At 47.6% G+C, this 12,344-nt stretch overlaps 1 protein-coding gene across 1 annotated transcript; it reads right to left on the bottom strand.

Annotated features, from left to right (window-relative positions):
• Positions 1 to 1,704: 1,704 nt before the first annotated feature.
• LOC104548205 (chromosome unknown open reading frame, human C11orf53) lies at positions 1,705 to 9,574 on the bottom strand. Its single transcript, XM_010194153.1, has 5 exons — positions 9,565 to 9,574; positions 7,461 to 7,570; positions 3,182 to 3,224; positions 2,715 to 3,013; positions 1,705 to 2,106 (listed from the first exon to the last, which is right to left on the bottom strand). Exons 1-5 carry the CDS (start codon positions 9,572 to 9,574, stop codon positions 1,705 to 1,707), a joined length of 864 nt encoding a protein of 287 aa, XP_010192455.1.
• Positions 9,575 to 12,344: the final 2,770 nt, after the last annotated feature.

The raw sequence follows: 12,344 nt of genomic DNA, 5'->3' as shown, positions 1-12,344 counted from the left end.
TCTTTCCCTGTACTCAGCTTCCCCTGTTTCTCTGGGACCTGACTAACAAAAAGAAGGGTGCAGCCCATGAGGTGGGCAGAGGTGAGATCTGAGGCACGGAGAAGCTGCTGGAGTTTGCTTTTCCAAACAGGTCTGACCAAGGCTGGGGAATCAGAAAGCGTCGGGAGGGACCCCAGCCCTGCCATGACCAGAGCCGGCTGCTCCCAGCAAGGGGCTTGAATGGTTGCTGCATGCACAGCAAGGTGCAGGGACATTGCCGGGCTACAGGATGAGGGGTGCCAGGGATGGTGCTGGGTGGTATGTCTAAAAGAAAGGGCTTTGTGTGGAAGGACTGGCCTGGCTTACTTGGCAGCTCTCTGCAATGTTACTTACAGTGGTCAAATGTTGTTGCCTATTTCTCAGTGCAGTGCTATGTCCCCAGTCCACGTTCCCCTGCAGCGATGTGCCTGCTGGCACCATGGCATGAAGCGATGCTCGGGGGCTGATACTGTGCCCTTGGTGCAACTTATGATCCCTGGAGGGTGCTGAGAAGGCTCCAAATGCCCTGTCAGCCCCAGGATTTGAGGAGAAAAGGGAAGGAGGGCCTTAAAGCATGTCATCACTACACACTCTCAGGACCTGAAAAACTCCTTTTCTTCCTCAGCGAGGCTTTTGTTGCTCCTTCTGTGGCTGCCAGGCTGGGGCACAAGATGGAGCAAAGGGGATTGCCTCTGCCAGGTATGGACACCGCAGGCGGGATTGGCTGCACCTTGTGAGGGTTGCACAGGACTCCTCGGTGTGTGTGTTTGTGTGTGCAGAGCTACCTCTAGTGGCCATGGGGCCCGGGCTGGCACTGGGAAATTCAAATCAGCTTTGTTCCCAATTACGGCCCCAGGTGGGCTCCTCTTGGCAAGGGGCTTGGAGCAGACTGCCTTATTCCCACTGACACAGGGCTTTGGGTCACGCACTTGTATTGATCTGGCATAGGCAAGAAGGGTAACAGCTCTGTGTTTTCTTCAGGGCAAGAGGGAAATTGGGGGGGATATGTTTTGTGCATTGCAGGTGGGAAGTAGGAAAGACAGTGCCCTGACAGTCCCTGCCCACAGCCTAAGCTGTCTGCCAGGCCCTGGTGTGGTATGGTGAGCTTTATTCCGTTGTAGCCTTCTGTGCTGTAGGCTCAAACATGCCATGCCTTTGCTGCTCTGGTCATAACTGTAGCCCAAGACAATGGTATCTTCACAGCATGCTAGCACTAGGGATGTATGTTTATACTGCTAGGTAACCAGATACCACTATACAGACTCTGTGCTATTAAGGAGGGCTTCCCCCAGCCCCTGCCTTGTTCCCCAGCCTTCCCAAGTGTCTTCTGGTAACGTTACTCTGTAGATGCAATTTAAGGTTCAGAGCAACCTGTTTTCTGAGCATCTGAAAAGAAGTACCTGAGACCCTTGTTTGCAGGAAAGGCCCATAGAGTGCAGATATTTTTCAGGCTGTGTATTTTACTTGTAGCACAGCAGGACTGTGAGCAATGACTTTCATAATGTGCTAGAAGACACCACTATAAGCTAAATGTAGTAAATCCAAGTGAATATATTTCTAAACAGAACATAAAGCATTGCATGTTGTTAGTATCCTCTGTTTGAAGAACCAGCTTTAGGAAAAAGCACACAAACAATTTGCTTCAATAATAGTCTATTTTTCTTTTCCTCCAGCTCTTCTCTCTCATTAATAAGTTCTCCGGCCTTCATAAGTCCCCCAGATGGGACTTGCGTCCTCTTTTGCCCAGGCATAGTTGTCGTGAAGGGGTGGCGTCTCTGAGGACTGCTCTGGTGAGAGGTGGCTCATCCTGGAGGTAAGCTCATTTGCCACAGTCACGAATGGCGAGAAGGAGTAGGGTGAGGTGGCAGCATAGCTGGGGGAGTAGTGGACATCTTCAAGAGGATGCAGAGAGTAGGGCTGGGCTCCAGGGATGGCTGGGGTCCAACCTGAGCTTCGGTATGGGGAAACACCTCCAGACTCATGCGAGGAGAGGCAGCTGGTGCTGGCAGGCAGTGCTTGCAGAGAGTCTGAGCATGCACCGTCTGACTGGCTGAGACTGTCGGGTAAGGTCTGCTCCCAGGGCTCTCTCTGTATGGAAGCGAGGAGAGAAGGCAAGAAAGACATTTAAAAAAAAACGCTTGTCCTGAGGGTAATTGCATATCTAGCTCGGCTTTGCCACACTATCCCCAGAGCCGAGCTGGGAACACTCACAAGGGTTTCTGTTGTTCTGGAGCAGTATTTGGTGTTAAAATGGTTGAAAGGAAACACCAATGCTGTCAATAGTGGGCAAGGCCTGGAATAGGCTCCCGGTGGGACTGTCCAGCTCTGGCTCTGCTCACACCTGGGGCTGTGAATGGAGCTGGCTTCTGGGAAGTGACAGGGATGGGGATAGGGAACAGCCTGGAGCTGCCAAAGGATGGTTTTAGGAACTTCAGGAGCTTAATGGAGTAGTTGTTTTGGGAAGCAGGAAAGGTCATTAATTGAGGAATCTCCAAGAGGAAGAGGGGACAATTAGATGGAGGATGGGAACAAAGACAAAAACCATTCCCCCTCAGCCCTGCCCCATCTGCTGTGTGCTCTGCTGTGATTGTGTCTTGTAACAGCCACATCCTTCCTGCATGAGCCCCCCTGACTTAACCCCAGCTTTAAATTGGGTAATCTTTCATTGGGTGACTGAGAATTGTAGACTCACTCACTAGAAGGAAGTGCGCTGTGTCATTAGGGAAGGATGGCAGGAGAGGGGGCACAGAAGAAGAGCTGAAGAAGGAGCTGGTACCAGCTGTGAGGGGAGTAGCCCGGTAATCCCCATACTGGTCGGTGAGATATGGGTCCAGAAGTGCTGGGTAGCCCTGAGTGGCAGAGGAGTCGCATGAGAAGGGCTTGGTCCCTAGAGGGGATGAGTAGACATCACTGGCAAACTGCTTTGTGTTGTGGAAATCCAGCTCAGTTGTGAAGGATCTCCTGGCGCTGTAGTAACCAGCTGTGGTAGGTGAGCCTGTGGTGGTCAGAAGAAAGGATTGGCTAAAGGAAAACTGCAGCAGCAGGGGTGGCCCTGCTCTAGTGCTCCTTTGCTCACGTCGTGTCCTTTGGAGGAGAAGAGACAGGAGCAGTGTCAACTGTCCAGCCTGCATGGAAGGTATTTATGCGTGGAGGAAAAACTCACCTGGCATTTGGACAAATGGTGACGGTGGTGTGCTGGTGCTGCCCTGCAAAAGATAAAAACATGTTTAAAAATATCTTTTCAAAGCAAGGCAGCTCTCTAAGCATGTAGTTTGGGAAGGTGTTGGCATAATTCAGATGCACTATTGGAGCCTTGGTGCTATCAGTCTGAAGAGCTTAACTACAAGATTTCAAGCCTGGGGCCTCTGAGGTATTAGCAGATGTAGGCTAAGAAGAGATTTTGAAGGTCCTGTGTAGAGCTGATAACCGTAGAAATATCAAGATAACTGACTTCTTTCTTGTGTACTGCAGGGTCCCTTAATGCAGGCATAATGCTGAGCACTCATTTTGGTGTTGGCACAAAACACGTCTCAGTAAGCTGGTATCCAAGTCTTTGGCTGCTCAAAACAGGCAGATTCTGCACTGCCTGTGTTCTAGCCTCGCTTTTCTGTGCTGTGTTTTCCTGCCACAGAGCTACTTTAGCTGGGCTCTCCTAGCAAAACAAGCAGGCTGCGTGTAGAGGGCAGTTGATTCTAGCATCTGTTCGGGCGCCACAGCAATACTGATAATAAGAATCTCCTCTTGGTAAAGAAGAATTAGCCCTGAGTGACCCTGGTGCTCACACTGGCTAATTCCTTACAAATCACTGTGGCAAAAGCATCTGCTTCTCTGGAGCAGAGCTCATACATGGAGTTTCACTGAGTTCTGTCTCCAGACCTCCAAACCCAGAGAGCAGAAATACAGTGCCCATGACTGCATTTACTTCAGCTGTGCTGTCGCCCTGGTCAGTGATGGTGACATGCTATTTTCAGTTTGAACAGTGCAAACAGGAGGTTCCTGCCATAGCACACAACCAAATTTAGAGGTTTAGATTTGAATTAAATTTGCCAGTGCTAGGACTTCCTTTTACTGCTGAGGGAGGTTTGCAGCTGCTCCCTGCTCCATCATGAAAATGAGCTCTGAGCCCACACAGGTCACAGGGGCTGCAGGAGTGAGAGAAGGTGTCAGGAAGGAGCCCTTTGGCTTGCGGGTAGATGAGAGTGTTCACGTTGCAGGGTCAGGGCTGGGGCTTGCACCTGTCTCCAGCTGGGCCATTTTCGGCCACAGGCCTCAGTGAGGATCATAGCTGGTGACACACACTGCCCTGCTGAGCTAAATACTCCACATGCAAATCTGGTATCAGCAGACACCCCTCTCTCAACATCCCTGTCACTTCAGTAATACCTTCTCCTGCTTCGGCGTTTTCTCCCGCCACTTCCTCTGCCTGCCCGTTGCATCCTGCAGCCAGCCCTTGTCTGCATTCACTGGGGAGGAATCTCTTTAAAAGTAATGCTGCAGGCCTCTGCACTAGTGTTCAGACCTCATTCTTAACACCCCACTGGGAAGCATTCTAGTACTATAATCTGGCACCTTTTTGGGGGGAAAAGTTGAGTTAAGAGGTGCATGTAGCGTAAATGCTGCCTACAGGTCAAAAGGCTGCAGTGATGAAAGCTGGAATGCTTTGCTGGAGGGACAGGATGCCAGCCGCTAGTATGGAGCATTTCAGATTAACAACGCATCTGAGTTCATCTCTGATCCCGTCTGTTCGACACCAAAACTATCTGACAGTGTGTCACAGGCAGCAGGTCCTCTTGCACACACCTGTGATGGATTGCCACAGACCTGACATTAGCAGCAAGGGCTTTACATGCCTTAATTCAACTGCTGGAGCTTCTGCGGCAGCCCATCTTTGGCCTTCATCATAGCAGGCACCCACATACTTGTGGACACTCATATTTAACTTGCCTCCTGGCTTCTTATCAGGCGATGAATGGCTCAGCTTAATTGAAGCCCATTAGTTCATTTCCTCCCTGCATTACTTCCTTTCAGTGCTGTGGGACTGGGGCAGCTGGATCTTCTGCAGCACGTCAGTGTGTCTGTTTAGCATCACTTGAGCCCACAGCATGTTCAGCTGTTGTTAGGCTTGGTTTTGGCCTGCCTCGCACATGACTGGGCAGAGATACTGGCTGGGGGTGCTCCAGAGAGCTGTGTTGCTTCACTGCCTTGGTAACCCAGGAGCGTTGTTCAACTACAAGGCTGCTTTGGGGGACTAAATGTAAGGATCCAGGTCAAAATAATGACCTGGTCCTGCAATGGGGACCTATGGTGCACTTTGACTACACTTTGGCTTCAGTGTATCTCCTCTCTGGGCCTGATCTGTAGTACAGCAGCTGAAGTAACATAAATTAATAATAAAATCAAACCTTCATCTGGATCTGGACAGGGCACCTCAGTGGTTTGCTGACAGCAATATTGCTGAATGATCTCTCCCTGGCCTCTGAGTGCTTCTAGGCATAGTGCTTCATCTGTCTATCTACCAGTTTCCCCATCTGAGAAAAGAGGGTAATCCTCTTACCAGGGCAACTGCTGGTTCATGTCTATGCAGTGGGTCAGACCGTCCCTGAAGCCCAGAACCAAACCCTTCTGCTCTGCAGTTGGTGGCAACTCAGAAGCCCAAATTGTGTGGTTTTCATCACAGCGCACACTGATTTCCTATCATTTGATGTTCAGGGCCTGGCTATCATGAAATTGTTGCTCTTCAGCTGCCTCAGCAAACAGCCCAACAGCTCACCTTTGATGAGCAATGAACTTGCCTCAGCAGTACAGATCTCCTCCATAGACCTCCTCTTGCACAACAAAGGCTTACTGATTTTGGAGCAAAGATCATGTTCAAACAAAAGATGCAGCTAAATTACACTGCCTCATAAATACTGTCATGGTTAAGGGCTGGGTGTTCAGTTATCTGCTGTTTGCTTTGATTCTGGATTATATTATGTCAGATAAACAGAGCTACACTTACAGCTGTTCTTTTCATGATACGTTCGAGCAAATACGGATGTTTGCCCTGCACAATAATTTTTCATCTCTCATAGGGAATTAGCAACAGGGCTGATTTTGCATTAGATAGACACACAACTGCTAAGCTTTGGAATACAAAGCGAAGGGCAATAAAGCAAGCAGCAAGCGTTTTAACAGTTCCTAGGGCTTTTGATTGCAGTCGTTGAAGCTGCTGGCTCCAGAAAGAGAGCCAGGTAAAGCATGATAGTCATCAACCGGGATCTGTTTTCTCAGTAGATGCAAGCACAGCAGTTGCTTCCTGCTGCTCTCCAAAGCAGTCTTCCTAAATGCCTGCATGGTGGCAGCATGTGTTTCCCAGTGACTGTTTGTGGCTCAGAGGGTCTTCTGCGTTTCTGCATCAGTAGAGGGGGTTACCTATGGCTAGATCTTGCTTTGTTTGGTAATGCCCATGCTGTTTTTTCCTGCCTGTATTGTTACACAGAGTTCACATGCATGAAAGTGACAGTGAGAAAAATACTTGTCCCTTCTGAGGTCTCTCTGTTCTGCTAAAGCCAAGAAGCCTGAGGTAGATGGCTTGCGGAGGGGGTACGTGGGTAAAGAGCATCAAAACTCCTAATATGTGTCTTCTGCTGCCAGTAATTTGGGTCTCTGCTCCCACCCTTTCCTTCCAGCACAGAGTTTCAGCAGCTTGACTGCATGTCCTCATCTGTCAGTGGCCCCACTGATCCCACTCAGCCTGGAAGTGAAGCGCTGCTGCTTGGTAAAAAAAAGCGAGTCTTGAAAGCACACAGGGGATGGCTTACTGTGCCACTGGATGCCATGTGCTGGCACCTGCAATACTGTGTCCTCTTCTGGGGACAGCATCACTTTGTTGGCTAGTAATTGAGAAATAACAATGTAGCGTACTATAATTTGACTTAGGCTTCCTGTTGCCATAGAAGCACTTTAGGAACAAATCATCTTTTACGAACCGATGCTTGGCCTCTTTCCAGACCATAACATCACTGCATCTCCCTTGGCACCCCAGTGAGCCAGAGAGGAGCTGGAAGGAGCACAACATTCAGGGAAGAACATCTATTTTTGTGGCACTGAGCTGTTCAAGTGTAGCTAGTGAAAAAGGGAAGTTGACTTGGAAAGGTGTCATATGTAGGATGTGAAAGAAATGAGAAGTTTAGCACTATTGATTTGGTTGAAACAACAACAAAAAAGGACTTGAATCCCTCAGAAGTTCACTGATGTAAAAAAAATGAGGAGCCATCTCTGATCTTTTGGGGCAAACACTAGTGTTGCAGATGTTTTAGCTATTCCCCGTCACCCCTATTGGCAGTGCCCTTAAGTCAACAGAAATGCTCTTTAAACCAGAGGATTACATGGCATTACTTTTCTGTTTTAGGTTTGTTGTTGTTTTTTTTAAAGGGGGGGAGTGTGAGTGGGAAGTGACTTACACTGAAGCGGGAGCCACTGCTCTGCTTGGATCGTTTTTCAGCAAGAAGATCTTTGACTGTGTGTTTCACTCGCACTCCTTGGTACACCCGTTTGCCCAAATCTGTAGGAACTGAGGAAATGAAGCAAGCATTAGTGAAACCATAGACCACATGTGACTGTTGGTGTGAGGCATCTGTCCTCTTCCTCTGGCTGGATAAAGCTTTGCAAGATCTGCCTTGTGTGCAGGTGTTTTGGCACAAGTGAGGGCAGAGAGGTACAAGGTACAATACCAGGGACAGCTCTTTCATCCTGGCCAGCAGGCTGTGCCTGAACAAAGAGCTCTCACCTGTGCAGCCAGGGAGGAGTGTCCACATGGGCTTTTATTGAAATCTTCCAGAGAAGAACTTGCCTTTGAAGCTAATCCCCTGGAGAACACTCAGCCATGTTCTTCCAAAGGAACACAAACAGCCATTCCGCAGCTGATGGTGTTTGATCTCTAAAGTTGTGATTTATCATTTTGCCCTTCTGCTTTTCAGGATGTGTCATTTGGCTGCATTTATCACTTTCATTCGTGTGGCATTGTGTCCCCAGGTGCACATAGACATGGAGAGATTAGAAAGGGAAGAGCAGAGAGTTTAAACAACACAGAATCTCAGTGCTGGCTTGGGGTTACCCCAGATGTTTTCTGTTGGGCCATAGCAATTACAATTTTGGGCAACTGCAATGTGATTTTGGTGTCTGAGTACTAACCAAAGAGACTTTGGCCAAGATTAGGCACAAGGGAAACACATTGCAAGAGGCAGTGCCCCAAAAAGTTTATGATCAAAATAGTCAAAATGGAGGCAAACACTGAGTCTGCATACTGACCAGTGAGTATCTGTGGACAAGCCGGGTCACAGCCAGAAATGGAGATCAACTCTTCAGCTGAGAGCAATCTGTATACTGAGGCTGGCTTTTTTCCGTGGCCCAAGTAAGAAATCTCTCTCCTGTAGTCCCTTTTCAGAGCTGTTTTACTAAGAGGAGTTGGAAGCACGGGTACCTGGTGCACACATGTTGCTGGAGCTCAAAAGCTGTGGCAGAGCAGGTGTAATCGGTAGAAACAGCTATACTTTCTGCATTGGTAGCTTCACATCTTTGCATGAGAGTTCCTTTAGAAATAACAGCATTGCAATTTGATGGAAAACTCTGAACTGTATCGCACAGTTCATTGAGCTCCATCATGGTTTGATACCTGCAATAATTCATGCAGCCTTTGCTAGCTGCATCCAGTTGAAGATTCAGGCCTTGATTCAGTATAGAACTTCTGGAGGAGGACTTAAGCCAACCATACAGTCCTATATTTAATTTTCAGAATGGGGATATTTCTAAAATAGGCATCAGTGGAAAAGCTGTGAGCAGCTTTTGTTTTTTTATTCTGCAGTCTGATAGTGCCAAATCCTACAACCTCTTTGTATTAACTGACCTTTCTTCTCTGTGACCATTTCTAGCAAGCGCCTGATGTTCTGCACTTCTGTAGTCCTGTTTTCCTAACATCTTTACTATGGTCTAAAGGCAATGGAAAAACACTTCCACACCTTACTTTTACACATAGGTGCTGTGCTACTGAAGTTACTTCACTTATATACTCACAGTTATTCCTCTGCTCAAATTCTTATCAGTAAACAATGTAATGGCTCTGTCCTTTAACCCTGTCTTTAACTTAGCAGTCCAGCCTCAACCTGTTGCTTTCAGTGAGTTAGTCAGCAGGATCTGATGCTGAGCTATTAAAACTCCAGATAACTCCGCTATTGGCAGCATCGGGGAAGGGAATGCCAATTTAAGCCTAAGTTTATATATTTTTCACACAAATTGAATCATATTTCACATCACTTTGATCTAACTGTCTTTTGGAAAAACACTGCATTGTGAAGGAATATACATTCAGTCTAGAGAAGGCAGAACATGCTAATAGATACTATTAAATTATTGGGACATTAGAGATGCCACACGTTGATTTTAGACAATTCTTCTTTCTGATTTTTTTTTTTTAATATGAGCCCAGCAATGGCATGGAATGTTCTTTCTCTGATATTTTCATGCAGATGCATCTTTCTGCTTGTGAAAAGTCAAGGTGCTGAAACTCACCTGTCTCCATTGTCGTGACAAGTCCCAGCTCTCAGATTCTGCAGGACTTTGGAGAAGGGACGTCTGTCATCAGCTTCCCAGAGCAGAGTGAAGCCAGCGCTCATATTCCACTGGTAAAGTTTCAGCTGAGCCTGACGGAAGTACATTTTCTGCAATTTAGTGATGTCTCCACAATACCTTGTTTGGGATTTGCTTAAATGCAAATCTCTTGATGTGTGTTTCACTCCAATTTGCATGGTCAGTATGGATCATTCCCGAAGAGTCTCTTTCCTGTCGGAGCTGACATTTCATGGATGAAAACTGAGCTGAGGTTTACCGACAGAAAAAATCTTCGGTTAAAGTGAAAGGCTGGCAAGTCTTGCAGTGATAAGCCATCTCCTTACAGGTGAGGAACCTGGCTGGAAAAACAAGGCTTGGGACTAGAGCATCTTCTCCTGTGTAAGTGCGAGATACCCATGTGCTCTTGAAGATGCACACGGCAGGCCTTGCTGTCTCTCTGGGACCCCACAGGCTACCTGATGCATTACAGAATTAAAACCGGATCTTTGGACACTGTGAACCCAGGAGGTTTTACATGGCATTCGCTAGCAGCTGCAGGGAGAGGGGTAACAGGGACAGCATGCTCATGGGACCATCAGGGACATCCTTTAGCATGGGGGGAAGCCAGGGTTTGGCTCTTTGTTACCAAGTTTAATCTGCAGTGAGGTGCCAGGAAAGGACCTGTTCTTACACTGTTGCTGGACCCAAATTAAAGGCACCTTTGGCCAGGCCTGCTACAGCTGTTCCTCTGTTCCCAGCCTCCAAATGGTAGCAAGTTTGTTTCTGCAATATCTGAACCAATAAGCAGAGTTAAGCCTTTAAATTCTTCTTCAAGCACCGTAGCTTATATCCTAGTTCTGAAACATATCCCCATTTGCTAAGAGAGCCGTTTTCCCCAAAACATGGTTAGCTCAACCTATCCATATGGTGAGGACAGGGTGTGGAGAGGCAGAAGATCTCTAGAGTGTTTTGTGTACAAGCAGAGTGGGCTGGTGTGCAGCACTGCTGTGCTCATCTTACATGAGCAGGACAAGACTGGCGCCAATATGTTCCTCATAATTAAATATTTCTCCTCTTGTGGAGTCTGCTGCCAGCTTGCGGGTCTATTAGGTAAGATCTGCCCCTCTTTGCAATTCCATGTGCTTTCTCCAGCGTTGTCCTGGCAATTAATTTGGCCTGTCATGTGAACTGCCTTCCTGGGGAAGGCTATTGGGTATTTAAGTGTAATTATTCTTTTCCTTCAGAAGAAAAATAAAATAAAAAGAGCAGCAGCTGGCAAAGGCTGCATCTGCTCAGGCCATCAAGGCATGTGGGGAAGGCAGAGCTGGAATAACATCCAGAATAATTTCCAGTATTCTTGCAGAACGGCTCAAGTATTCTGCCTGCTAAGACACAGCTCTGAAGATCCAGAAGACATGACACAATCATGCTCATGGAAGACTCAAGCTCTTGTATACAGTTTTTCACCATGTATATACGCCCTCTTATATAAGACAAGTCTTATTTTGGACCATTCATTCCTGGCCACTCCCTCTTGGTACCCACAGGTGTCTCGGATTTGGCTGACAGGTAACAGAAGGGGCAGGAAGCACCAGGTGGGTTGGGGAAGCGTGGGCAGATGTACACTCACACACAAGAGGGCTGTCTCTGCTTTGTCAGCAACAGGCTTAGTTTGCCACCTGCCTCCTGGCAGGCTTCCCAGATAGTTTTGTCTCCTATGCCGGATGTTTATACACTTTGGTTAGGAGATACAAGTTAAATCCCAGCCCTATGCAAGCTAATAGCTTTGTGCTGTCTAGCCAGTCCAGGTGTTTTCTGGACTGTTTACAAAACGATTACATTGAAAACAACAGATCCAGTAGAAAGCAAATAAACAGAGATAAAAGAAAAACTCAGCCAGCCTTCTTCAGATGAGATCCATCTCTTTCCTTACATTTTCATTTGAAAAAGCACTAGACACAGTTTTTCTACATCATTTAGTGAATTTGGGTATGTACTTTCCATTTATGTCAGAGGGGAGAGCTGGTATGTATGACGGGTGTTACAGAAGCAGTTGTTTATTGGCAAGGCACGCTTTGTGGCACATATTGTACAAGCCCATTTAGTTTTAGCATGGCATTTACCTGTGCCAAAGCAAACTGAGAATTATGTCTCCATTTTGTGTTTCAAAAGCCTGGAACGGTAGATGTAATAGTCAATGTATATTTGTTTAATTCAAACAGTAATTTCAATCTGTCTTCTCATTACAGAGCAAAGAGAATATGTTGCATTATCTCGCAGCAGGAACTGCAATACTGATGCGTTTTGCATTCGGCTTTGGTTGTGCAGATTTGGATTGCAGTCTTTGTCCTGCGAGGTCTCTCTTGTTCACACTCGGAACAATTCTGAGGAAATTCACCAGAAATTGGTGTATGAGGCAGCAGCAAAGCCTGTGCTGGTCTTCATGCGCCATCACCGCAAAGCCAGGTCCCGTGCCAAATCTTATACTATCAAAAGCGGTCCCGACTCCCGGGCTGCGGGTTTCTCAAAACGAAACGCGACTTAGTCCTGTGCAACCTGAAAGGCTTTCATCCGTCGGTCAGCGCCAAACGACCCCGGAACCTTTGTGAGTTGACGCCGCTTCCCGGCGGGCCCTCTCGGCCGCCGGACACGCGCCGCCGGCTCCTGCGCGGGGATTGGTCGGCGGATGGGCGGGCGCGGCTGCGATTGGGTGGGCGGGCGCGGTCCGTTGGGTTCCGGCG

Source organism: Mesitornis unicolor, unplaced genomic scaffold (genome assembly GCF_000695765.1).
Source record: "Mesitornis unicolor isolate BGI_N332 unplaced genomic scaffold, ASM69576v1 scaffold48931, whole genome shotgun sequence".
Taxonomy (NCBI): domain Eukaryota; kingdom Metazoa; phylum Chordata; class Aves; order Mesitornithiformes; family Mesitornithidae; genus Mesitornis; species Mesitornis unicolor.
Note: the sequence above shows the minus strand (reverse complement) of the source record. Positions and strands in the feature narration are given on the sequence as shown.

What these genes read in the sequence shown, in the direction of transcription:
- LOC104548205 (XM_010194153.1), bottom strand. An exon ending in ACCATTTGTCCAAATGCCAG is followed by an intron (nt 3,014 to 3,181) that starts GTGAGTTTTTCC and finishes TGACCACCACAG; the next exon opens with GCTCACCTACCACAGCTGGT. An exon ending in ACACAGCGCACTTCCTTCTA is followed by an intron (nt 2,107 to 2,714) that starts GTGAGTGAGTCT and finishes GCTTCCATACAG; the next exon opens with AGAGAGCCCTGGGAGCAGAC.